The sequence below is a fragment of the Anopheles moucheti genome, chromosome 3 (assembly GCF_943734755.1).
Source record: "Anopheles moucheti chromosome 3, idAnoMoucSN_F20_07, whole genome shotgun sequence".
Taxonomy (NCBI): Eukaryota; Metazoa; Arthropoda; class Insecta; order Diptera; family Culicidae; genus Anopheles; species Anopheles moucheti.
In genome coordinates, this window is record NC_069141.1 from 33,746,774 (window position 1) to 33,774,067 (window position 27,294).

The window sequence follows — 27,294 nt, forward strand, 5'->3', positions numbered from 1 at the left end:
CATGATTGGATTGGAATCTCTTCCTCAACCTCCCCAGGAAACACGATACGAACATCGTTGCCGGGCGAAACTAACTTTATGATGAGGCTCGTCCCACTGTTGGCCCGAGTCGGTCGCTTTAGCATGGGAAGAAATACAAATTTGACAACATTCGGGGTGTTATTTTTTTCCTACGGGGGTACGAAGAAAGGGCCAAAGGAATGGGAAACCACCGCGGTGGTCTCTTTTGGAAGTTTACTTTCATGCCGGCAAGAAGGCACACGGTATCTGGTCTGGCGCGGCAAACAATCGGCCGCGGGAATGGAATGTTGGGAAGAGAAAATGATATTTTACACAATTTTGCTATCGGCGGGCAGAAGGCAGAAACCTGTCAGAGTTTGCCAGAAATATCTGTCCTTGTCGAGAAATTCGATGGCAATTCGAGGGGGAAGCTTTTCGAGCCGGCAAACACCCTCGGCGTGTACCAACTTGAGCGGTGCAAAATTATGTAAATTGGCCACGCGTGAGAAATGGGTCGCGTTTTTTATACGCGAGATCCATTCTTTCCCTCCGGTGGGTTACAATGACAATCTGGGAAGGATTTGGGCTGGGTGGTGTGTTACGAGGGAGTGGGGAAAGAAAATTGTCCTAGATGGATAATGTAAGGACGCGGGAAAAGATTCGTTTTTTTATAATTGTTTAAAAGTTCAGCAAGTTTATGTTTTAGTTGGACCATAAACGATTGGATTCTTCAGTGCAATTGAATGCCTGAGGGATTTCTTTAAGGCAAATTCTGTGCGGTCGCTTAAATTTATAACTACTCATTAATTAACGCAATTCAAGGCTTATAATTGATGTCTCTAATACGAACATATTGGAACAATATAGTTTTCTGTATGGTTGGATAATTTTGTTTTAATTAATGGTATTACCCAAAGTAATCAAACATTAATGCAATGCCGTGGGCAAAAAAAAAATGTTACGCACACAGTCAACGAACCAACACTTTGTAACGTGGTTTAAGTGACAAAATTTAAATTTACATCCATTTATTTCCTTCCACACCAAGGGGGTTCTTTTCGTCCTTTTTCTTTCCCCATTTTGGCCCAACCATTAAGTACAAGCATACCAAAACAAAAAAAAGTTCTTACCGATGATGAGCGGTGCTGCACGGTAATAAAATCCAAAAAACTCTTCTAAACACTGAACAAACACCTGCGCTACCAAAAACGAAACCAACGCTGGCACACCACAGAACACCGTGGATTATCGGTGGCAGGCGCCGGAAATATCCCTAGGGGATGATTCGTTTTTTCTTCTTCTATATCTCCCCCGACGCTCGAACGCTACACACTACCCGTCACACCACCCGTCCCGAATAAGACTCGGTTCCACCTTTGAAGATGTGATGACGCTGACAATTAAGCGCCAATTAACGATTCACTACGAGGCCCCTCCCTCCCCTTCCCCCGCGGTAGGGAAAAAGGTACCGAATTATGACCACAAACCAACCACAAACAACGGATATTACGTGCGTGTGTGCGAGTTTTTTGGCGCGCAGAACTACGGTGAATATTCGCGTACCACCGCTGGAATGAACCGCGGAAAGCGGAAATGGGGTTTTGCCAAGTATTTCTACTACCGAACCGAACCGACCCAAGAACGGATGTTAACTGATGAGGTTAGCAGCATGCTGTTTCTCTGCATGCGTAATCGTAACAGTGACGGGTGTGCGTGTGATGCCGTTGTGTGGACGAGCGAAATGTGAAGTCACGCTCGGGTTCGGGTGGATAGCGGGCGAAAGTGAAATGGTTCTGGAAAAAAGAGAAATACTTATTAAATTATTTTTTCAATTTAAAACACATCGAAAATAAACATAACATATATACAAACCACTTAGTTTGTTAGAAGAAAATATTTTAAATATAATTAATTTCGTGAGCCACCAGGCGTCCGCTTCGAAATAATCGTCTGCCATAACTCGGCGCATACTGTGTCGTGCTTTTTAAAGCACTTGTGCACCAACGTCACCAACACCAACACAATCACTGTAACAGTGTGCGATGTGACGTTTACACTTCCGTCCGCCATCCTACACGCCAAAGTAGTGTGCGTGAATGTTTTGTTTGGTGTTGTTTTATCTTTTTACCAGTCGCACCAGTCGCGACGTACGCATTTGGCGGTAACTTTGTTTGGATGGCCGTACGAAATTTAGCCATCGGCACGTTAGCGTGATGTCAGGCTGTGTGTTGTGCAAATGGGTGAATTTCACACACAAGCTCACTTTTCGTCGGGAACGGTCCAGACCGGAAATGCGTTGGAGAAGAATACAATAGATAATGTACGGTGACATATGAAAAGTTTGCAAATGAAAACAGGAAATTTAGGTTCCTTTTCGTCAAATAACAATACGTAGTTTACTGTTTGTTGTATGGAGAATTTATGTAGGAATTGCCCTGTTGTACACACTGCAAGATGGATCTTCTTCTAAAGTACGAATCGCTGGTTTAGTTCTAAACTCAATACACCAGGAATTTTCTTTGTGCGAACTGAAATGAAAAAAAAGAATCTAAAAAGACGACCATAAGGACTATAAAATACTCATCTAATCTGTACTAAAAAGTGATATTTATTACCGAACCTTCTGCTCTTCCCGTTTGATAGAATATTTTTTACAACTGGTCCGGTTTATCCTTCATAAAAAAAAAAACATATGACTGGGCTTATATAAATACACTTATAAAAATTTAATACAGGAGCATAGCGCAATACCCCAAACATACACAGACACACCATCGTCTGCTGTGCTTGTGCCAGCCTGTTGTTTTTATTATCATTCCCGATTTCCCACTTCCAAACCGACCAACGATCGGCAGTCACTAATGCAAACTTGGTTGGCTTCATTAGTGCGGATAATTGAAATCGATCTGTACGGCAAGGGGGTTTCATTGAGATTTTCATATCTCTTCGGCTAGCACGGGATTTGTACCGTTACAGTGTTTACTGCTCGCCCCAAATTACCAAAACGGTACAATGTGGTGTGAGTGTAATGCACAAAAAAAGGGAGTAAAACAAATTTGAAAGCAGGCGTTTGTTGCAACGAACAGGGGAGGGGGGGGGGAAAAGATTATTAAATTGGGAGTGTGTTGCGCTATGTTTTAATTATCAGCATGTAAAATTAGCAGACTCTCATGGAGGCGCCCAGTCTTTCATGCTTCCCTGATGGAGACGCCCGGTCTTTCGTGTTAAAAACATGTCACGTTCAGACGAATGAATGCGGGTTCAGACGCATAACAGTTTCGGCGACGCCAAATTAACCGTTCCGAGCAGAGCAGACTTCACGAATTGTTTGTTAATTAGATTTGTTGCAAATTATTAATTGTTTAGCATTATTCCAACATTTGGCAGATATTGGTTTTTTGCAACACACCTCATAATGACGAGTTGCGTTTTTTCCGCCTAAAGAAATTATTGAACGAATATGAATTAATAACAGTAAGTAACAGTAACATGTCATGAACGTTACGACCAACCGAGAGCATTGCATCATTAATTAAATAAATTATTGACAGAACCTTCATTACCCTCAGCTTCAGCGTTTCATCATCTTGGGTGAGGAACTCACTAATCATTGTTTCCGTTCCGTCGTAGCATAACGTTCATACATGATATAAAGAAAATGACGCGTTTTGAAGTACTTATTAATATGCTTTACGTAAAAACAGTTCTTACGGGTGTAATTCCCTTTCGGCTTCTTCGGTCATCTCTTAAACTAGAATCCAGCAGTGTACTGTTGTGTTATTGCTTTCTCGTTGCCATCGCTGGACCGACGGTTCGATTCGGGATTTATGTGTCCGTTTTTGTGAAGGTCTACAAAGGTATCAGTGTAGCCTTTTCGTACGCTGTATTTATGGCACTCGGCGATGTTTTGGTTTTTATCGTACCACCGTGCTACCTTCTCTCGCAACACGCTAACGTTAAACGGTTGTACGAAATCATTAAGAATCTTTATCACAGTCCCTTACTTGTGAATGATTTTCCGCTTAAATTGTGGTTCCGTAAGTGTTTCCTGTTCAATTTGACGTATGAATGCGTTGCCGGTGTTACCATCCTGTGCAACGTGATCTTGCCGGGAAGTGCGATTGATCAAGATTATCTAGCAATGCTGCCAGGGACGGTACTTACCCTGCTAACCAAATCGACCGTGCTGGTGGTCATGTATGGTGCTGTGCAAATTGTGATAATGTTTGCAGTAATGTTTCAAAACGCTATCTTAATCCCAGTGGTAAGTTCTACGGACCCAGTACAACAAGAATTACACCTGCGCATGTATGGGTACATGAAGTTCCACGACCAGCTGTGGAAAGCAACGGAAACCATGAACGTGCTGTTCGGTGTACCATTGTTAGCTTACCTTGCGGGGGCTTTCGTTCATGCCACGTCCGCTTACTATGTCGTGTGTTACAAGATACTGGTTGGGTGGAGCTCTTTACCACCACGCTTACTCCTTCTGGGTGGACTGGAGTTCATCTGGGTTAATATCGACCTAATGTATTTAATGAAAATTATTGGCGCGTGCGGTCAAATTGTGAGAGAGGTAAGTCATGAAAGGTACTCTGAAAGTAGAAAGTATATTATGCTATTAAAATGCTTCCATATTTAAAGATCGGCCATCGATCATTGTTCCTGCCTTAACTCAAACCAAAAATAAAACAAAAAAAGGAAATAACAGTCCTTCGCGAGCTAGGGAAGGAAACCGACTAGAGTTAAAATATTCATTGCAACAGCAAATTCGCAATACCACAACCATTAATAAAGAAACGTGTAATACTGTGTGTCGCTGTTCATCAAATAGCGTGTCACGAAATGGCTTAGACTAAATACGTTTTCTAAAGCAGCTAAAGTACATCATTAGGATTGGTTTTTCAAACCGTTCCTAATGCTGATACCAGTATATTAGGAAATGTTTGTTAGTGATGACGGTTTTTAAACATCCTGGCTAGTATTTACTGATACACCGTACTTCATTAAAATGATAGGCTCTTGTGGTTTGTCCAATGAGTAGAATAAACACCAGTAATAACAGTTAGTAATATGTAGCTCATGCAATATGCATAGCGTAAACATTGTCGGTCAAGATTGGTGTTTTTCTAATCCAATCCAAAGTTATCCCTGGCTGTTTCGATAACAATTTGAATAATTAAATTAATGCGCAATCCGCAAGTATAAAAGCCTCTTGCTCCAAATATTGCTCCACAATCTGTAACGGAACATTTAGAACCAATTGCTCGAAAATAATGAACGATAAAGGGCTGAACTTTTTGTTAACGCTAAGCACGGTAATTGCTATCTTATTTGGCTATCTAAACATTACCTACGACCGGAAAAGTAAGGAGCTGCGTGTGTCGACGTTTTTGGTGATTTATAGCATTGTGCTGGCGGTTGGATGTACGGCAACGTACCAGGGCACTCAGTTCCTGATGAGTGACACACAATTTCGGAACGGATTTAAGGAAACCTACGTCAATAAGGTTATCAGTGCGGTGCAGGGCCAGGTGGTGCTGCAAACGTTTCTGTCGGCCGTACTGAGGCGTTACCAGAAGCGTTACGAAATTGCCCAGTTGATCCGGGAGTTGTTTCAGCTGAAACAGGAACTGTTTAGCGTAGCGGAGCTGGGCTTCCGGTGGATGAAATGGCGCATTTTGCGTAAAATCATCATCAGCCAATTGATCGTGACGAGCTCCTTCGTGCTGGCGCTACTGCAGGTGATCGAGCAGCGGGATGAGGACATTAGCAATGAGGTATTCGCGCTGTGCGTCTTTTACTATCCGAAGATGAACATCATCTGCTCCGTATCGCTGTACTACGCGGTTATGATGTTTTTGCAAAATCTTCACTTTGCGCTCAACGAACGTCTGAAGCAGGTGGTGTTGGAACACACGAACGGACCGAACAGGGGTATGCGAGGCTATGGACGCACGCAGCATTCGGTGTATATTCGCAGCAAGCTCAACTATTTGGCCGATGCGCGTTACCGCATTGTCGCTTGCTGTACCAAGACGCACGAGCTTTACCAGGAAATGTTACTCTCGTGCAACTTTCTCTGCATGACGTTCATTATCTCACAGGTAACATAGTAGCGATAGGGGTTTTTTTTCTACCAGGCAGAAGATGGTTGTGGAACTAATGGAGTTTTCTGTGGTTGTACCCTTTTGCAAGCTGTATCACTTTTTCGAGATACTGTACCTACACTATCGAACGCAGAACAGTGTGGCGTTAGCTGCACTTGGCCATGAAGCACTCACCTGTCTTTTTTGCTTCTATGAGCTGTACTGTATTGCCGAGGCATGTGAAACGGTTCGCGAGCAGGTCAGTTTCAGTGACGATACATATAGTTATTACATTAGCTCTAGCGTTCCAAAAAAAAAACGATCTGCTTAGTGGTTTTCTCGCGATATAAAGCCTAACTATTTTCTTCCTTTTTCCAGTCACGAAAGACCCAAAAGCTTTTGCTTCGTTTAAATCTCAGCCCCATGGATCACAAGCTGAAGCAAAATGTACTGTACCTCCTGATCTTAAACGTAAACGTATTCTTTCGATAAGTTACTATATTACTTGCTCTGCTTGCAGATAGAGGTGTTTGTTCTTCAAACCTTGCATCAACCGCTCGAATTTACCGCCTGTCGGATGTTCACGTTGGATTACACGGTGCTGTTTTCGGTATGATTTTCCAACAATTTCCATCGTAAAAAAAACAACTCATCTTACCGTAACCGTTTGTTACAGATTGCGGCCTCTGTTACGAATTATCTCATCATTCTGATCCAGTTTGAAATGGCCATTGAGCAGTAGTAGTTGAAAGGATGACAGTTGAAAAGTTCCCTAAAATAAAACAGAATTAGTAAACTAATTTATGTGTTTAGAAACTACTTACATTGGAATTGATTGGACGTAGCACAATCTGTAAAGCAACTCCGTGTTCCTAAGTCCTAAAAATCAATATTTACTCCTAGTAATATGTATATGTTGCATTAATTGTCGTTTGTTTGTTCGTACGCAAAAGCATTACACAAATACTAGTAATATAATATAGATATATATGTGTATATATATTTTTTTAATCATAACATTTCTCGCTGTGTCTGTTATGTTTGCTCGAACATTCTTGCTTATTATCATGGACATCGGTCAAAGGGCATTTGAACGTGTTGCGTGGTGTAGTGTGTATGTATCTCTCTGTGTGTTTTTAGTTTTTCATTAAAATTAAACGATTAAATGCAGTAAACAGCTTGCACGACTGGAAAAAACACCCTACAAAGAGGGAAATTCTGTCCTGGGTTTTGAGATAAGCGGTTAGAGAAAATTAGTATACAAGATGTAGCTTGAAGCCTTCCCCAACCTGTTTGCATGTTCTAAAACTTTACCACCTCAATTCCTGTACTAGCCATACATACACACTCACACATTTTACCACACGCGTACGGATCGTCTAAGAACACAGATTGTGCATCCTTCGCAAATACGTTGGAAGTATGCGCTTCATACGTTCGGGTTTTTTTTAACTGATTTGTATACATAAATGCTACGAATCGAGGTATGAGACGTGTTTCGTAGACGGGTTGAACCAATCAAACACTCTCTCAGTGAAATGAAATACAAAAATAGAGGCTACATATTGTGTTGGAATGCTGGGACCTATTATTGATTGAAACACTTGCAGTCAAGCGCGCCATAAAATAACAATACTTAACGATTTCAACTGAGGCAACGCCATACATCAAAATTATTCTCTAAACTGGGGTTTTGATTGTTTCAAGCATATCGCGGGGTTTTTGCGAACACGGCGAATCGAGCGGATATAGGTTCTGCACTTAACACGCGTGTGTATGTGTATATAAGACGGTTTCGGTTCCGTTTGTTGCCCGTGCTTCTCTGACAGTGCCGTATGCATCCTTCCCTTTAGTGTTTAACATTTAAGCACAGCATTAAGGAAAGGAAAGGAATTCAAAAGATTTACATTCAAACGGTTGTTCCGAGTAAACACAATCGCCTATCTACGCCAAACACTAACGTCACGAAAATCGATGACACCCCGTCTTTGATTATCTGGTTTATCTTATGAACATACCTTCTCTAGTTAGATCCGAAACGGAAAGAAATGGATGAGAGCGGTCGTGTATGCATCATATTATAATAGTGTTCGTATATCCTAACCTATGACAAAAATCTAACAATATCTTTTGTCCGGCATTGCGCACGATCAACAGAAAAGAAAAACAGATTGTTTTTGTAATAATCTATCATTATTTCAAATCCTCACAAATGTATCGCTTGACATGTGGGTTGCATCGCACTACTACTATTTGCACCCCTAGCGCATGTACACGGGTTCAGATAATACTTCCGTCGTCGTTAACAATTAGCCTTGGGAAGAAAGATTTAACAGCTGGCTCGAAGCGAAGCGAAGAAATATCTATGTATTCCGAGCGTATAACGAAAGAAAATGTAACGTAGTAAATAAAAAAAAAATCCAAACAATATTTCACACGCGGAATGGAATTCAAACTGAATATGTTAAACATCTTGCGTAATTTAGGGTGTACTAATAATCACAAAATATCTCAAAATTTACGGTCATGCTTTGTTTGCTCGAACGCTCACCTATTCGAGATTTTGCCTCACTTTACAGTTCCCCTAATGCGGGTACTATCTCTCCACGTACTTTTCCAAATTCAGAAACATATTTACATCGAGCTTAGCTATCCGTGACGCAAACAAGCAAACTAAACACGGGCACCTGATAAACCTCTAAGGAAGGAAACAAATGCCAGGCTGTCGAAGTTGCGTGGATGTTTAACTTTGCTAGGGAAAGATATGTGACAAGGGGTAGGTCGAAGCATCATTTGTGAAGCCATTAACTAGTGGCATTAGCCAGCCGTGTGTACTACTACTCCAGCATCATTCTTTTTTAGTAAATGCGCTCGCTTTCTCTCTTTCTACGTCATTATTTACAATTACATCACTTTTGGTCGATCGATATCTCTTTGCTACCATTACTTGCGAAAACTGTAGCTTTAGTGCACAATGGGAACAAATTTCATCGTAAGGAAACGGACCTTCACATTCATAAGAGAGTGTATAGAGCAGAGAAATGAGGCATAAGAAATCTTAGGTTCAACATCCAAACAGCTGTCCTAACACTATATCCGCTAACAGCAGGGTTCTGTTTCGTCCGAGAGTCAGGCGCAGATAACTGGCACTTGAATGCCAATGCCAACTATCCTGCTGCAGTACGGGAAGGTAGTATCGTTCTACGATATCCTAGCATTGGAATCGACTAAATTAATCGAGAGGCGCAGTTTGTCAGTCGTCGGAACACGGTCATCATCGTCGTCGTCATACAGGATGGGCGGATTCATCGCGTTCGGTTCCTCTCATGCAATATCACGGGCTACCGGTACGATCGCTTCCCAGTATCGCATTTGCTAGTTAGATCAAAGGAGTACAATGAAGAAGATTACAGATAGAATGTACTTCTTCATCATCACCACCACTGCACCTACCTGTTGTTGGTGTGCCATTTGGTCCTGCAGATATTTAACAATCGTTGACTTAAAGTCACGGGCACGCGCCAACTCAAAGCGCTCCATTTCCTTCTTGATTTCACTGGAGATGTTGTCGAACTCCTTCTGGCAGCGTTGCACCTTTCCTTCCCACTGTAAATATAAGGAAAACGGTTACATTTGCCAATGTTATCTTCTTCTCTTGCATCTGCGTACCTCTTCCACTTCTTTCTGGGCAAACTCCAGCTTATCTCGCCGATCTTGTAATTCCAACTTTGCCTTGTTCTCGCGCTTCTTCGTCAGCTGAATCTGTGCGTGCTGCCAATTCTGGAACACCTTCACTCGTTCGTGAAAAACGTCCTTTATAGCACCGAACAGCCCAATATAGTCCTTGATTGTCTCCGACAGAATGTAAAGGTCTGAGTTTGCCTGCTCGGAGCGCAACAGTTCGACCTTCTCTTCCACGTCCGCTAGCTGCGAAAGTGCTTGCGATAGACCCGTATGCTCTTCGCAAGTGCTCAACAGTGCGGCCGACTTTGCAACACCACCAGTAAGAGCGGCCAGCTCTTTGCGGTGCGATACGAGCGCCTTTATAGCGGAATGCAGCTTTTGCATATGCGCATCAATTGTTTCGACCTCATTGATCTTATCATTAAACCAGGGATCGTTTTCATCCATCTTGTACGTGATCTTGTTGACCGTTTCGCCCACCTTGTTGAACAGACGCATGACACCGGCGCCGCTCAGGGCCGCCGTATTGACGGCGCGCGGTAGCTCTTGATCACTTTCGAGGAAGTTTACAAAGTCCGTATCCTGGCACAGTATCGGATGCTGCGCGACACGGTTGAGGAAACGTTCGAGTGAGGCGCGTCTGTTCTCAATCCACTCCAGGTTAACGCCTGTACCGGGTTCTGATTGTGGCTGACTGCCCATTTTAACCTTGGTCGTGCCGATGATGTTCTTTTCCGGTGCCGGTGGAATAATACGCCCCATCCGCAGATATTTGCTGACAAGCAAGTCGTGCAATCCGAGAAAATCGCTAAAACGCCGCATCGTGAAGAATTGTCGTTTCTTAAACTTTAAAATGTTCGTCTTCGTCGACACCCTGTTGTGGTTGAGGTGTGAAAAATAATACATTCATTAGCAAAACTCATGTTCGTACGATCGGTATTCACTTCCGTGCGGGATACACATACTTGTACGCTAAATATGATCCCATGCCATCGCCTACTTTCTGCGGGTCAGCAACAACTATTTCGATAAACAAATCCCCTGCTTCGTCCGTCGGTACATCCTCCAGCACTGGCGATAATGGTTCCTGCTGACGAAAGGAGAACAAGACGACAAAGAGTAGACGGATGAGTGACGATCGGGATCGTGAGCATCGAAAGAACATGAAACGCCCATTCAAGCCTTCTTATCGTAATCTATGGGCAGTGCGTGGTTATGCTGGTGAATCACTGTATTCATAGGGGATAGAAAATGATAGGGCCCTTTCTACAGGGTGGTATCGTTGGTGAATCACACACCCTCCCACACTGAACTTAAGGTGGCGCATAGTTTATCTATTGCCAATTATGATGCACCGCCCAGTATAACGTAATTCAATCAAATTTAATTTAATTTAATGGTATTGGTTCGTTCGGTTGGCACACGCGTTGCCAGCGGGTAGAAAGCGGATGCCATGCCCGCACTGTATTGCAACCTGCATGTGCGTTGGCAGTTGATAAGAAAAGTGCAAGGGAATGGAATCAGGCACACGTACAGCCAGCGAAAGATGCACAAACCTGAATCGCCGACTCGAAGATATCGTTTTCATTCTCATCGTCCGGCGATGTGATATCAACATTGTCGAAGGCTGGCTGGGTGTGTTTTTGCAACTGTTCCGTCTCTCCGTGGTCCACGGTACCGTTGGTGTCCATTTTTTGCCGCTTACGGAGTTGATTCCGGCTGCCTTCTTAACTACTAGCTAATTTTCTTTATCCTTCTTCAATCGACGGACACGGCTAGTCTCACAACAATGGCTCGCTCCTGGAGCAGATTCTTGCTGTCGGCGCTTCTGTACAACAATGAAACCCTGTTATCCCGGTAGCACCCGTGCGCGCGTACAATACTGTCGTACTTTTGCTTTTTGGCACCGAATTTCCTACAGCACACGGTGCGGGACAAGAATATTGAGGCGAAAGTTACTTGCACTTATCTTTGTACGCGAAAAACGAGATGATAAAAGAAATTTTAACTACTTGTCGTCAGCAAAAACAAGAAACGTCATGCGGAGAAAAACGAAGAAGAGCGAGCTGTCAAAGCGATAGCGGTTTAGAACAACAAGGTATAGAGAGAAAAAATAGTGACCAAATTTGAGCTACTGTAGTAGCAAATGATTTCAAAAGGGTATTTTATGGAAATATGATCTTTACTAAGCATTCCTATAGTGTCATGTAAATTGTGAACGAAATAAATAAAATACAATAAACAACCAAGATGTATATGCACACATTCCTGCAGTGCAAAGGGATTGTACTAAAAGTCATCAAAACGTAAACAAACAAAGGGGGAAAATAAACGTAATCCAAATCCCGTCGATCGTTGTTTTATTCCGTTCAAGTAGCAAATCAAACGATTGTACATCGAAACTTGGCGCTGTGCTAACACGTTGAATCGACCAAAAGCAAAATGAAAGATCTGCCGCAGAAAACTAGAAACATCCTATCGAACGTGAACCCACCGTCCGAACTGCCCAGCTTCATTATGGCGAACGTGGCAACAGCTGGTACGGAGAGTGTGTCGCCTTCCAGCAGCATGCCCGCGGTCATCGTGGATGATGCAGCGAAAAAAGATGAAACGGAACCATTCATACCGACCAAGTTCAGTCCCGCGATTCCCGCTAGCAAGGACACATCACAGTTTACCGCGGAGCAGGCAATGGCTGCAGCGGGTGTTTATCCGGAGGAACCAATCAACCCTCCGGAACCGGTAGGACGTGAGTTTGCAAACATGATACTGAACCCGGAACCAGTCGCAGCCGCATTAAGTCCAATTACTCAGGGAGGTTCGGCCCTGTTCGGGTGGATGAAGGGTGCCGTATCGGGTAGTGGCATTCTGCAGAAAGTGGCGGAAAAGGCAAAGAATTCTGTCGACACAATCGTTACCACGCTGGATCCACAGATGAAAGAGTACATAAGTGAGTGTGGATTGTGCATATACAATGCAATTATCGTTTTGAAGTTAATTCAAACCTCTTTACAGATTCCGGAGGAGACACGGAGGTGATTGTAGCATCGGACAAGGACGATAAGGTGCGACCAATACGGGAAGCATTTCAGAATGTTTTTGGCAAGGCCACCATTATGTAAGTAATTTACCAAACTGGAACGTAAAGAGATGTCCTTTGACAATGTTAACAATGTAATAATGTTGATAATTTGACAATGTTCGTATCGTTATAGTGGGCTACCTGCTCAAGCGGTTGGCATTGCAGCTCAACCAGTTGGTTTTGCGGCAGGACTAAAGGGAGCCGAGCATCGCATCAACAGTATAAGGGCCGAAAATCCTCGTGTGGACGATCATCTTCCAGTGGTGGCGGTGGAGAATTTCGTCGTAGAACTATTCCCCGATCAGTACGTACAATTTTCGGCTGTTTGCATGGTTTTAAAGAAAGTTAGCAATAATGTTTCCTTTATCCTCTACAGATGGTTTGAAGCTGGGGCAATCGTATTATTCGACTATGCGAAAAATATTCTGCTGAAAACGATCACACAGATGACACCGATTCCGTTGGCTGTCATTACGGCATTACAAGCCGATACGTCGGAAGACTATATGCTAAAGGATACCGGATTTGCGGCCACGGTTGGCAGCGTTATGGCAAGAAATTTGAATGTAAGTATTGCTTACTTTTAACTACAAGCTTTGGTCAGCCATGAAGTTCGGAATGGATTAAATCTTCCGTTGCATTCCCCGTTTCTGCAATTAAATGGGAACGGGTTTAATCAATTTCAGGAACGATTTTTTCTCTTTTCTCCGTTAAATACAGCAGAATTGTCATTACTTTTGCAGCCTGAATACATTCGGCTTTCAACGCACTTTACATGATACTGTTTAATCGGATTAACAGGATTTCTTTTTGTGCATTCCATGCATAGTCGAGGAAAGCAAAAAGGAAAAAAACATAAAATTGTGGTTCTATTGAAAAACATTTACCAACCATCAGTTTCTGTAATGCTGGGCTGGGTTTTCTCCATCCTTTTTGTAGAATTAAGCTTTGCACTTCAGCTATTGCGAACCGTAGCGTTCCAGAAGAGAACAGCAATACTTTTAATTGCAAGCAAATGTTTCTGTTGCTTTCAAGCCTTTTCCTACATATTTAAAACACAACGATACACTTACAAATCTGTTGGGCTATATAGTCGGGCACATGAAAATGCAACCAAAGGACAGGACAAAAAAAGGATATCCACGATTCTGCAACTTGACCCACTGCAACGGAATAATGCAGGACAACACTCACACACACACACACCACCACCACCAACATCACTAGAAACCACAACAAAGACTCGAAAAAACAGAAACCGACGTCGTTATGGTTGTGCATATTATCTGTTTTGATCGTATTCGAAAGCGGCATCTTTCGGCGGTTGCCCTTGTGTTCCCTTTGGCCATTCGAATGTGACTCGGATAATTGTGGATAATTATTACCCGTGCCCGGGTACATGTTCATAGATGCTTTGAAGTATACAATTGCAAAGAAATGAATAAAAATTGCAATTAAATAGGGCTGCAGTATGGTGAGGCACTTGGGTATTGGGACTGATACTTGGGGATATTGGGGGAATGATACTTTTATGTGGTTTATAAATTCCACGTGTCAATACCGATCATGAGTTTGCCTTAATTATATAATGATTATGTTATGGTGCGCATTAATTATATAATGATTATGTTATGGTGCGCATTAATTGAACAAGTGTTAAATATTTTACAATTCATTGCTGCCCTTGGTGTTGCCGATTTAAAACAAACCAACATCAAATGTGGCACACATCATGTCAACGTTCAAAATTCGCTTAATTAGCGTTTATAGTGTTTTGTTTAAATATACGTATTAGATACGAACAACCAAAAAAATCAGTTAATGCGAACAAGTCAATTTTGATGCAATTTATTACATTAAATTGTGTTTGATGTGTAATCCTGGTGAACATGTCTTTTGTGGCTGTACTTTGGAGCTTTTTCAAAAATATGTTGATAGCAATAGTTGCATTATGTACCTGTATTTATTTTTAGTACAAGTTTATGTCCCACTCACTAACATACAGTAACGCAAATGTCTTTTTGGTTTGTCCTAATTTAACCTTAGTCTCGATCCATTCACGCTGCTTCCTAGTTGCAAGTGGCATCCGGATAGCTGCTGAACCTAGTTGTACCTCTACTGGGTCAACTCAAATTGTGTTCGGGTCGACTCGCGCATCACTTGTTCAAATGGGATGTACTACAGTATGAAAAATGACGCTCCTACGTAAATAAATCTCCAACTCAGAAAACTCAGAAAGACCGTCAAACGAAACTTTGGGGTGACTCTGGGCTGTTTTCCCCTTTATGAGGAGTACGTTAAAAGAGACAAGAAAAAAGCTCTTTCTAGTCTAGTATTTTATATATTTCAAAAGAAAAGATAACGATTATAAAGATGAATTTATACGCTTTTTTGAAAGTAATAATATTTTTTTCTCTAAAGCTGTAAAGAATTTTTAAGGATTGCATGCATGCTCCATGCCACAATGGTGTCGTTGAGATGCAACAGGAGCTTAACGAAGATGAAAGCTATAAAGAAAGCTTTATAGATGATTAGGAGAAGGTAAACAGAAAATAATACGAAAGAACGGAGACTAATGGAACGCGGTTTCACACAATGTATGCGCTTTCGTTGTGATATACTACTTCCACTACGTCCACCGTGTTCCGGCTTGAGAAAATCCTGCCGCAGCACTTTACCTACCTTTTCCGCAGGGGATGATTTATTGCCACCATGCGTTGCGCGTCGTCGTCCCGGGAACAAAACGGTACGAAGGAAGTTGTGCGTGTTTTCTCGTTTTTTTTTTTGTCGGAGCTAGTTTCCTGGAGCTTTAGCGGGAGATGCTGATGAAGCCACTCTGGAGGTGAATTTGCTTTCTGTCTGCCTTCTGTGGGTGTGTGAGTGCATTTGCCAGCGAACTCGTTACCATCTAACACCACACCACTCCCAAGTACGCACCAGACCGGACAAGTGCGGAACCGGGAAATAAGCGGGTGTAATAGGAAGCGGAAAAATAGCAAGCTTCGAGGCTTTCGAGACGGTGACAAAAGTGCAAGCACGCCGTTTGCCTATTAAAATAATGTATGCCGTTGGTCATTATTTTGCATCGGAGTTTGGCTTTTCGCTGGGTCGCCAGCGATGAGAAGTGGCCCGACGTCGTTACGGAAAGCGCCGGAATGAAATAAGCTTACGCCAGCGGGTGCTTGGAACAAGTTGGCCACAAGCTTGCGATGGCGATGGTGACCCGAATCCTTACAGAGTGGAGACAAACTCACGCCGAACATGCAAACCGCGTTGCACAGGATGGTTCCGAATGCATGCAGTTATTACTGCTACTGGCCACGTGTGTAGCATTTGTGTGGCCCGGGTTTTTGGTGTTTACGAGATGAATTATTAATAGCACCGTAGCACCCCGCTTTATTAAGCGATGGTTCATTTGTGTTTCAAGTCCAAAAATTAAATACGCTCACCCAACCCGCTGCAGGTATTTTCCAATTGTAGCGGCAAACGGTGCTTTCTTGCACGATGCGCTTTTCTTCGGTGATAAAATTACCCAGAACTGGTCTTTTGGCTGGGCGCAAAAGTTGGACCACGACTCAGCATGATCCGGCAACTTTGCTGCGGCAAGACTGTCTGCCACGATTCTTCCACGAACCGGAGCACGCAGTCAATTTCAACCTGGTGTCCCAGCTTGGCAGCTACCATCCGTCTAGTAGCCCGACCCCGACCACGGGTGCCGGGAGCGGTGCCGGGGGTTTTTGTGCAAAGTTTTCCCATTTTACACCGTGTGTACTCCATCTAATTCCAATCAATTACATGCACCAGGGACCAGAGTCGTTGGTCGTCTTGCTGGCGGTTTTGTTCCGGACACGTTCCACCGTGTTCCCATCGCTTGTGATGCAGCATCCCAGCGCACACACGCGAGTGCAGGCTCGTAATTGGGTGCACAAACGACACGTTTGCAATGTCCCGTACTGCTCTTCCTGGTGTGTGTGTTTTTTTTTCGGGAAGGTAGTTACGCGTTGCAGCACAACCCGTCTAGCTGCAGGATGGAAAATCGTTTTGGACAATGACGTGAAAAGGTCCCCACTCCAAGGGGGGGGTGGGCGGTACACTTTATACCCTTCAGGCGCTACTGTGACCGATAGCAGACTAGTTACCTTCATTCAATGAAGTTCCTTGAGCGCCCGGTAGCATCATAAAGGATCGGAAAAGTTTACGCTGAGCCGTGTGTTTTTTTATTCGCCGTCCAGGCTGTCACCAGTTTTGCCCGGGAACTAGGGGGAAGCATTATATTGCAGTACGCGAAAATTTAAAAGTGCTCGGTCAGAGTTGGTTTGTGAGGTAAAGTTTTCGGTAAATTGGTTAAAGTTGAAGTGGAACCCAATTTCGTTTCTTTTTTTTCGAAAGGGGGTTGACTACCGAATGCAAAGCTACTTAAGGTGTACTTGAAACGCCGGTGTACTGGTGGATAATGGTGTTTTTTTCGGTAAATGGGAACTTTTCCGAAAACATGCCATTGACACCGGTAGTACGCCACTTTACAGTTCAATCTGTCGCATTCATCAAACTAAAATTGTAGCATTTTCAATTTAAAATCTGTGTGCTAAATAATCCCCCCTGCCTTGACCTGAACGCCATCCATCTCATCGGGCATCCATTTGGTGCGGTTTATAGATCGTTAAACTAATTGCCGAAAAGTTTTCAACCATCCATGAATTGCGTAATTGTTGTCGTTAGAAGCCAGCATTTGTCCACCCCGTTCCATTTCGAAGCGTTAGCGTTATTCTTGGTGCCGAAATTGGAATGTGGTTTACTGTGGAAGTTCGTACTGCTGTCAGCTGGCATACGTTGGTGCAGTACACATTCCGGCACAAAAGAAACGTCCCATCCCGTGCCCAATGGATTCCGCAATTGTTGTACCATCATTACGACTACGAACCGTTGCCAGCTGACGATGCAATGCAATTGGACACAGTTGCTCTGCTTCCATTCAGTGAGCATTCGGTTCTAAATTGATTGCTTTTCAGCATGGGATGCGAAAGAAAATGTACTTAAACATCTAATTTGCTTAATGAAGAACAGTCACGAATGCTGTAGGAGTCCTGCCGAGAACTGCAAGGTATTTGTTTACCTCGTCTGTTCTGTCACTACTCTGTGTAAACCACGGAAACTGATCTTGAAACATGTTGTGCATACTTTCAGGCGCTACGATCTCTTACGACTATCTAAAAGCAATAACGTCGCAAAAGAGAGCAGAGAGTGGTGCACTTGCTGTGAAAAGCTGTCCTTGGTGTAAACTTGGTAAAGAATATGATATGTTCTCCTGTATTGAAAAGTTCGACAACCTTGTGGGGAGATTTTCGTATTCAATAACAAGGGAGCTTTTTAACCGGATCTCATCCAACCGCTTGTCCGGCACCGTAACGCTCGTGGATAGTGTCGATGGAATATCGTTAGTAAGGGAATGTTTTGTCATGTTTATCAATAGAGCTTCCCTTTGATAAGCCTGCTAAACTTTCGGCCCTTTGAGAATACGGCGATGGTCGTCGATTAGATGGTCTAAAAGTTGTTGATTGAAGAGTTCATCCGTTAAGGAACAAACGGTCCCTAGTACCCTGTTACACAGTGGCTGCATTTGGCCCACAAAGGCAAGGATGCGAGCAGGGTTCGGATTGATCCGATTGTATAGAACAGGAAGAGCGCACGTTTTAGTGAGCAGCACAATATCCCGAACGGTTCCCCAAAGGGGTAATCCTTCCGTCCTTCTGGAAATACATGATGTTAAGGTCTCAGTTTGATACCAGTCATCCAATATAAAGTTATGCAAGAATTTCAACATTCCGTATCGATGTGTTACCTCACGAAAGTTCTTCGACGTTGGAGTGAATCTTGTTTATCAACATTTGATTACTCTTTGATTGGTACTCTGGTGAGTTCAGTCGAGCCATCCATGAACCGTTCCAGGGAACGCCCATCCGTGCGTTGACCCTTGGGTGTATCTTATCTTTTACACGATACCATGAGTTGCAGCATTCAGACATTGACATTTCAGCGAATCATTCCGTTACAAGCTTTTTCCAAACGTTACAACATGGACATGCGATCGAGTCGATTTTAATTGATTGTTCCCCGCAGCATTACATTCGGGACGAGTCGTTTAATTAGTTTTGGTTTTGCTGAAGCTAATGGCCATGCTGGGAAAGACATGGAGAGAGAGAAGGCTCCGCTTTTTGGAATCTCATGAAACGCTGTGAAGTGGATTCTATTGAACCCCCTTAAGGTGGTATGTTATTTTCACTTGATTGCGTCACAACATTTGCTCAGTTCGACGCGTTACCACCCGGGGCAGGGATCATACGGTCAATATGCTAAGATGGAGCGGTCTTTTCCAGAAAACAATTTTCTCTTTTACCCTTTCAGAGGTTGATTTTAAGCTGAATTTGATATTTTTTTTGTTGCCTAACTACTGGCCGGGATCATACTTTAAGCCAGTTTTTTTGCACGCGTTTTGACGTTTCCAGGCCTTTGCGCTTACTACTCCCCATACAAATGACAAACCTAAGAAAAAAGCGTTAAATGGTTTTTCTAATGAAAGCGTCGGTTAGATGCTAAATAAGTTTATTTATTTATTATTATTTTTAACAAACATCTGCCCTAAAGGCTAAACAACGTGACTTAATAACGAAACATTAAGGGAAGGATAAGGAAGAGGAAGCGCGGAGATGGGTACGAAAAATTGGTAAAGGGACATGATAGTCAAATAAATGCTAAGAATTGTTAAATGACGATTAACAAACAAAAAACCACAAATAATTATCTTAAATAACGAAAGGAAAGGAAAGGTACAGGGTTATAAAAGAAAATATACTAGGAAACGGATCACGGAGACGAACACGAAAGGGGAACAGAGGGACATTGTAGTCGAACAGATGATAAGCCTTATTGAAAGCTGACAGAGCTCTGAGAAGAGGGTCGTTCGTGCCGTAGTTAGAGTGGCGGGATGGGATATTCAAGGGTGGTCTGTCGCGAGGATACGACGAGACGACGAGTGGGATGGGATAAAGTGGGATGACAGATAGGAGAAAAGGTACATCAAGATCATTTAACAAGAGATCTGCAATGAAACTTGCTTGGATACGGAAATGTCTATCCACAATGAAAGCCAAGCCCAAGAAGGCGACAACCGACAGGATAGAGGGATCAAGATGGTAACCACTGCTAAGGAAGCGTCGAACAGTTACATGAGTGTATTTACACTGAACACTCTCCAGACTGGCCATCGCAGTAGAGTCCATGGAAAACCAGACTCTACAGCTGCGTATTCCAGGGTAGATCGAACACAACAACAGTAAAGGAATTTCAAGCAGCGGGGGTCACGAATGTCAGACGAAAGCCGTACATTCAGACGTAGTTAATTGTTAGCTTTGCTGATAACATAATCAACATGGGAGTTGAATGTGAGGATCTCGTCAAGCCACACACCAAAATCCTTTACCGACGTTACACGACGTACTACTGTGTCCGAAAAGTCAGGGGACACTAGATGTCAAATTTCGCGCACCTATAGAAGCACCTTGTTTTTATTTTTCGTTTGTCAATATGTATGTTTTTGACAGATCTGCCAAGTTTCAAGTCACAACATCAACCCGGCTAGTAGTGACAATTTGTTTGCGGAGCTGCGCCATGTGTTTTTGTCTATATTGACCAAGTTGTTAAGTTTGTGGAACAGCGCGCCTGTATCAAATTTGGTTTGCGCAATGAAATAAACGCTGCGGAAACATTGCGGATGCTACAAAAAGCCTTTTGGGAAGATTCTATGTCGAAGAAAAATGTGTAAAAATGGTACAGTGATTTCAAGAATGGCCGTGAGAAGGTCGAAGACGAGGACCGTCCGGGAAGACCATCCACCTCGACCGACGACGCCCACGTCGTCCAAATCAAAGATTTGGTGGTCAACAATCATCGGTTGACGATACGAGACCTTTCGGAAAGTGTTGGGAAGTGTTTCCGGCTGGCGGAAAGCGGCCTAATTTGTGGAAAAACAACAACTGGTTTTTGCACCATGATAATGCGCCCTCCCATACGGCCATCATTTTGAGGGCGTTTTTCACAACAACTAGCCCTCATATTGTTCCGCAACCGCCGTATTCACCAGATTTGGCACCAGCCGACTTCTGGCTGTTCAACAAGCTAAAACGCTTCGCTTCGGGGACACCGTTTTTAAACTATCGAGGAGATACAAGCCGCAGCGACGGCGAAACTAAAGGCCATCCCTGCATCCGCGTTTTCCACCTGCTTCGAGGAGTAGCAGAAGATGTGGAAGAGGTGCATTGCATCGGAAGGGGATTACTTCGAATGGAATGACCTTAATTTGGCCTAATAAAAAAACCATTTAGAAAAAAAAACGGAAAGTCCCTTTATTTTTCGGACACAGTAGTATAACAGTATCAAAAAGAGTGTAACTGAACGGGATTAAAACAAATCTGGAAGAGGAACAGGCCATTCTTGTGACACCAGACAGAGAGGGAGTTAAGGAAGGTTTGGAGGTTATAACAGTCAGCAGACGAGGTTACATTAAGGAAAATATTGAGATCATCATTTGAGGTTGGCAAGTAAGAGAAACAGCAGAGGACTAAGAACACTTCCTTGAATTGAACAGACACGATGAAACTCTGACTCTGTACGATCTTGCACAAGACTTGAGCCAAGGCAGTAAGCGAGCTTCAAAGCTAAGTCTTTAAAGCTTGGCAATCAGAGGTACACTGTTCAAATGCTATGTCCTTTGAATGATGCAGTCCGGTATTAGGATTTTTTTGACAGATACAGGCTGAAAGCGTAAGCTTTCTAAATTATGGTATGATCTGCCCTGTTGGCGCCTATGATTAGGCAACGCGGATTACATAATTTGGTTAGCTGCGTACTACAAGAAGGTTACATGGGTTAAACACAGTTAGGATTAGTATTCGTGATAGGATTAAAGAATTGATACAACTACTACAATTCTTTAATAAATTTAAGATAGATTCTTAGCCTAACCACCAACGAATATGGTCGACATTTATTTCAGAGCTATCGAACATGCCCCATATAGAAACCATAGCCTACCCAGATTATTATGATTTTGCATAAAGTAACAACGGTCAACCATCTCAACTCTATCCAAGCGCTAAATAATTTATCGCATGTAAGTGTAAACTATAAACTATTCACCATGAAAGGAGCTACCTCTTTCATCACAGTATCGCTAGGGTGTATTTAGAGTTCGTATCGCCTGACAGTATGCAATCTCTACTATTTAATCCCCGTTTAATGGCGGCTTATGATTAAATTGAGTAATTTGATTATGTGAATCACAAATTTCCCTCCCCTGATCAATTACAACAAAAATCAACCTTCGCAAAGCGAAGTGCTGTTTCATTGTCCTCAATTACAAGCTTTATTTTTTGTTAGTCTAAGCACGACACAATTGAAACAATTGATGGAGCTAGTTGGAAGCGTAATGTCCGTTGGTGTTTGTGTGTCCTCGTGGGAATGATTGTTTTAATTAGCGTACTTCATTTTGAATGCGTTTTTTTTGGGCTATCCAGAGTCAGGACAGACAGAAACAACAGAAATGATAAATCCCTATTAAAATCGCGCAACAAAATGGCATTAGAAGGGGAATTTGCACCGCCCCACGGCTGACAGTTGCAATTCCGATTAAATGGGGGTAATTTTAATTAAATTTTATTACATCTTCTGCGGATTGGTTTTGTGATTTTTTGTTCGTAACCGATACTGTGAAATCGATTAATCGGTATTGCTGATTTTTTTTGTTATTGCCAGCAAGTAGCACGCAATGAGATTATGCTTGGCGTAATGATTTCAATTTTATTAAACTCGCGATGGGATGTGTACTGGTGCTGCGAATAGGTTTTCTCGGTTTTCTAGTAAACACATTATAAGTGGACAAACTTTAGCCTTCGCTTTCGGTTCTGTCCAAAGTGTCTCAGTGTCTAAACTTTCTGCTGTACCACTTAATTTTCAGTTTGGTCGTAGCGACTAATCTTCTACCAGAAACACTTCATCCCGAGGCAGAGGTATTATTTGGCTTTGTGTCTTTTTGCCGAGCTTAATCGTATCACCGGAAAGCAAATGGTCGGTCGGTCGGTCGGTCGGGAAGGATTTGCAAATCACGAGCTGACCTGCAGGGGAATTCGCTGGCAGCTGGAAGTAGAAGGGTTTACCGTGGAGTTGCCGTGTGGTTGTGCCGGGATTTGTGTGCTTCCGGCGATGTTTGTCCGACGAATGGCCCTGGTGTGGGCAGCTGCTTAGCAGCATTATGCAGAAACGCTCTTGCTTGACGCGATGATCAGCTGTGGCTAGGTAGGCGAGTGTGCAACCACCCCGGAACGTTATATGCAGAAGCCGACCGTGCTATCGCTCGTCGGGAAGCCCTAGTTCTCGTTTCCGTTTGCAAATGAGAATCCAAAAATGATGCACCATGCGATAACTCAAGTGAAAACGTTCGTTTTGCGGTTCGTACGTCCATGGAAATCCGTATCGATTGGTTATCTCTGAAAGCCCTGTCCGAGGATGGACGATCGTGTAGGACGAGCGTATCTGCTGTTGCCTTTAGGCGCTTTTCAACGCCAAACACAGTGCCGGAATAGGGGCTGGTGCCAGGAAGTGGATGGCGATGATTAGCCGAAAGGTCCATCCAACCGGTCGAGCGGTGAAGGATGAGCGTTGTTAGAAAGTTTACGGGTTCGTTGGCTAAATATATGTCTAAATTGGATTATAAACTATTTTTCACCTGTAGCCGCAGTCGTAACGGTACCGTGACGATATGTGTCGATGTCTGGAAAGGAAAGGTTTAATATTTTACCCGAATTTTACTGGAAAGTTATCGAACTCTGCCACAGAGTAAGCTCGTGTGCTCTGGCTAGATGCTCATGTTTGTCCGGATGTCGAAAATCTTCGGTGCATTATGTGTTTTTCTCTCTCTCTCTCTCTGTGTGTGCACCGATTGTCTGATTGGGCATTGTACCTTCCAGCGTTACATGCTACTTTGGACGGATGTAGTTTTTTTTCTGCCCTTTTTTCTGCACGATTTGCTTTGTTTGAGTCACATCCAGCATCCAGGGTGGTCGTAGCATGTTCCGGTTTCCGGCCGGAACAATCGTTTGGCATCGATTCGGCCCTTACCACCGGTTGTTTGCATTGAATGCTGAGCTATCGATATAATTTCGGAGCCCAAAATCAAGATGCTTTGGTGATTAAAAATAAAGCAGTGTAAAACAGTCAAACTTTAGGGCTTATTCAAACTTAAATTGGCGTTAAGCGACACGTTTAAATTCCTATCGATGCATTGCTTTTACTGCAATCGTAATAGTACTGAGCAAATAAAAAAAACGTTTCCCGGAAATCACCAATGTCACGATCCAACGTAACGCTTCAGCTGTTGGTTGGGGATGGATCAACCAGAAGGTTTGCCGGTCACTACCGGGAACGGTCATTATCCGCACAGGGTTGTTGGTTTTCGTTACTTTGTTAGCTGCTAAATAAACTGCCAATTAAATTGATGGTCCGATTGTGTACGGTACTGTGTTTGTGTATGCTTCCGGAGCTTTCCGGTCGGTTGTGTGTTTGCTTAATAAGGCATAAACAAAGATGAATTGATTGGAAAATGGACTCAGATGTACCTGCGTTGAATTTGTAAAATGATGTTTCGATGAGTTTTCGAATCGGTCAATAGAAATGACCATAGTTTCGTGTCTAGTAATGGAAAGAAAGGATTTTTTTTATGAAACTATGGGTTTCTTACAGGGTTTTCGGGGATTATATTTCTTACAGGCTCAGCGAGATGTTGTTTTGTTCGGGAATATAAATGAGTTGTTCGGCAATTTATGAATTGTACAGAAAACGGCGTTGACATGTGCGGTAGAACTATTTAGCAAACTATTTAGCAATTTGCTGGCAACACTGCTGCTGGCAAAGTACACAGCGAATAGCAACGCAGCTACTGTCAAATCCATAGCAACCGCGTTGCCAGGAACAATTGTCAACGCCATCTTCTGTGCAATTCAATAATTATATGCCCGAACAAAACAACATTTCGCAGAAACTTGTCAATATAATCCCCGAAAACCCTGTAATGTTCGAAAGCAGCGTTAAAAGTGCTTAATGAAACGAGAACATTAAGAGAACAATTCATTAGTTTTCTTATCAGCAATGCACTGTGCTAGTAAGTTTTGCTTGAAACCCCGATTAGCTCCCTGCCTAAAATCGTACCCATCGTAAATCATCCCTTAAAACGGAAAACTCGTACGAACCAACCCCCCATTCGGGGTAAGGTAATTCATTTACCATCCATTTCTGCCCATTGAACTGTGCGTTTTGGAACGCTTGTTTTTTCACCAACACCATCTCTAATCTACTGCTTACGCCCATTCTTTCCCATTTTTTGCACGCGCGTCTGTATGTGTGTGCAAAAATCTCATCCACAGACCCCACATACCGAGTGGCATCGGTCGTACACATCGGTGTCCCGCTCCGAGATGATACTGACCGCGGCAAAAACGATAGCAACGCTCTACAAACGAGCCGTACTCGACTACGAACACACGGCAGCGGCGGCAGTCTCCCAACAGGATCCGACAGTAGCGGGAGTGGGCAACAACACCGTTCCATCTGGTACCAGCAGCGGCGGCAGTGCCGGACCCGACCCGGCGGAATAAGAATTAATGTTCACCATCATTAGGGCTTGCCACTGTAATCACTACTAAACGGGCGACTGAAGCGGATGGACAAATGAATTAAGCACATTAGAAGAAGACTGGGACGGTGGTGACCGTCGTCGAAAGATATCGAAAGAGTTAGATCGGTTAAAGTTTCCCCTCTCTCCCGACATAGGGCGATCGGGTTTTATAAGATTGTTTGCAAGAAAGGGCAGATATCACTGCGCGGCGACGGGCTGGAGAAGAGCGGGATCCATACGAAGCTGACAGACACAAACGGTCCCAAAGCTGGGGAGACCTTTGGGCACGAAATCTCTGGCGGAAATGAGGTTTTGTAGGTGCGAGTAGAGCAGCAGAAGCAGCAAACGCATAAAAGTTTTAATGTTCGGTGGGAGTCTCCATTACGTGACGGTGTAGAATATCATCCTTTCTTTTATATACCACGTTCTTGTTGCTTACGTTAGCGGCCGAGATTCTTTTCCAGCAGCGAGAAATCGGCATGATTTTCAATTTATTGATTCGACCCTTGAGATTTCCCTGCACACCGTATAGAGTATACGAGTGGGATGAGTGACCGTAGTGCCCTTCGATGAATCTCGTACGGTGCGGATACGTACGGTTCAGCCTCCTCCTGTGCCGGTACGGTTTGCGAGACAAGGCGATCTCTGTAAAAATTTTAGAGCGTCCGCTTATCAAAATTATGACCCTAGTTTATTATAACGCTCGTTGAAACTGTAAGCCTATTATCGTAATAATAACCAGTAATAAAAGTAACGCTACTATATACGCAAAAATCTAAGGGCTGCTGAGCAAAGGCTGCGTGGACAGAAAATGTGTTTATCTTAATTCGTTTTTATATCCGGTTGATGTCCGCTTGCCGTCAGCTGATTTTTCACGCCGGACGATTTGACGGCTTACTGGCCGGGACTTTGCATGCAAATGACGAGCGGTGAGTCAATGAAAAAAACTGCATTTCTTGCTAAACTTTCGTTGTTGGCTGTGTCCACACACTCCGGTTGGAAGCGGATTTTCGGCTGGTGTCATCAGCTTTTTTCCGGCTGTTATTGTCTAGCGTTGATGACTGGCTCGTTAAAGAAGCTTTAGTCAGGTAGCGTTTGAAAAAAAAAACGCTTTCAATGGTTTTGTTAGGAGTAGAAATTAAATTATGTATTCTATATTCTGCAGACTGGTGTGGTCAAGTCGCTGCGTCAAGTCATGAGTTCCTTGCGTACGTACGAGTTATAAGCTGAATGAAGGTGTCCAGTCTAGGGACGGATGCGACAAGGATGGGATCAATCGGAGAACCGCGTTAAGTGGACAGTGAGACAGTATACTGCATTTATCACCAGATGGAAACGATTGATATTGCATGTTGAATTTATGAACGTTGAAGACTAAAAAAGGCGCTATATTGTATGCTGGGTTAGACAATAGGGCAAATAAAATATCAATAGAATTAACAGATTATTAATCCATGTATCCTTTACTCAGAAAGGAGAAAATACGCCTGATTATAAGTCCCTTAATTCATCTGTTTGATCGTTTTGAAACTGTTAACAGAATATGGTATAATTTCTTTGGAAATTATAATTAAAATCTGTATTGACATTTCTCTACATAACTCATTAACTCAGTAATTCATTAACAGGCAGGAAAGAAAAATAATTAGATTATATTAATGGAGGTTTTGGGAACAGTTTGTGAATCCTTTCGTATTTGTAATTTTCATATTTGTTCT

General features: G+C 43.0%; 2 protein-coding genes and 1 pseudogene across 3 annotated transcripts; 2 read left to right on the forward strand and 1 right to left on the reverse strand.

The window, feature by feature from the left end:
* The first annotated feature begins 5,276 nt into the window (after positions 1 to 5,276).
* LOC128303285 (uncharacterized) lies at positions 5,277 to 6,831 on the forward strand (annotated as a pseudogene).
* Positions 6,832 to 7,252: 421 nt separating this feature from the next.
* LOC128303281 (sorting nexin-2) lies at positions 7,253 to 11,732 on the reverse strand. 2 transcript variants are annotated; one of them, XM_053040180.1, is made up of 5 exons: positions 11,330 to 11,732; positions 10,739 to 10,860; positions 9,759 to 10,647; positions 9,543 to 9,695; positions 7,253 to 9,464 (listed from the first exon to the last, which is right to left on the reverse strand). In XM_053040180.1, the coding sequence occupies exons 1-5, from the start codon at positions 11,462 to 11,464 to the stop codon at positions 9,414 to 9,416; spliced, it is 1,350 nt and encodes a 449-aa protein (XP_052896140.1). In that variant the 5' UTR covers positions 11,465 to 11,732; the 3' UTR covers positions 7,253 to 9,413. The 2 variants fall into 2 exon arrangements, with proteins under 2 accessions (XP_052896140.1, XP_052896141.1); XM_053040181.1 differs by having other exon boundaries at positions 10,739 to 10,863.
* Positions 11,733 to 12,158: 426 nt separating this feature from the next.
* LOC128303283 (protein PRRC1-like) lies at positions 12,159 to 26,752 on the forward strand. The gene is made up of 5 exons (XM_053040183.1): positions 12,159 to 12,723; positions 12,789 to 12,891; positions 12,989 to 13,159; positions 13,232 to 13,421; positions 25,326 to 26,752. The coding sequence occupies exons 1-5, from the start codon at positions 12,216 to 12,218 to the stop codon at positions 25,554 to 25,556; spliced, it is 1,203 nt and encodes a 400-aa protein (XP_052896143.1). The 5' UTR covers positions 12,159 to 12,215; the 3' UTR covers positions 25,557 to 26,752.
* Positions 26,753 to 27,294: the final 542 nt, after the last annotated feature.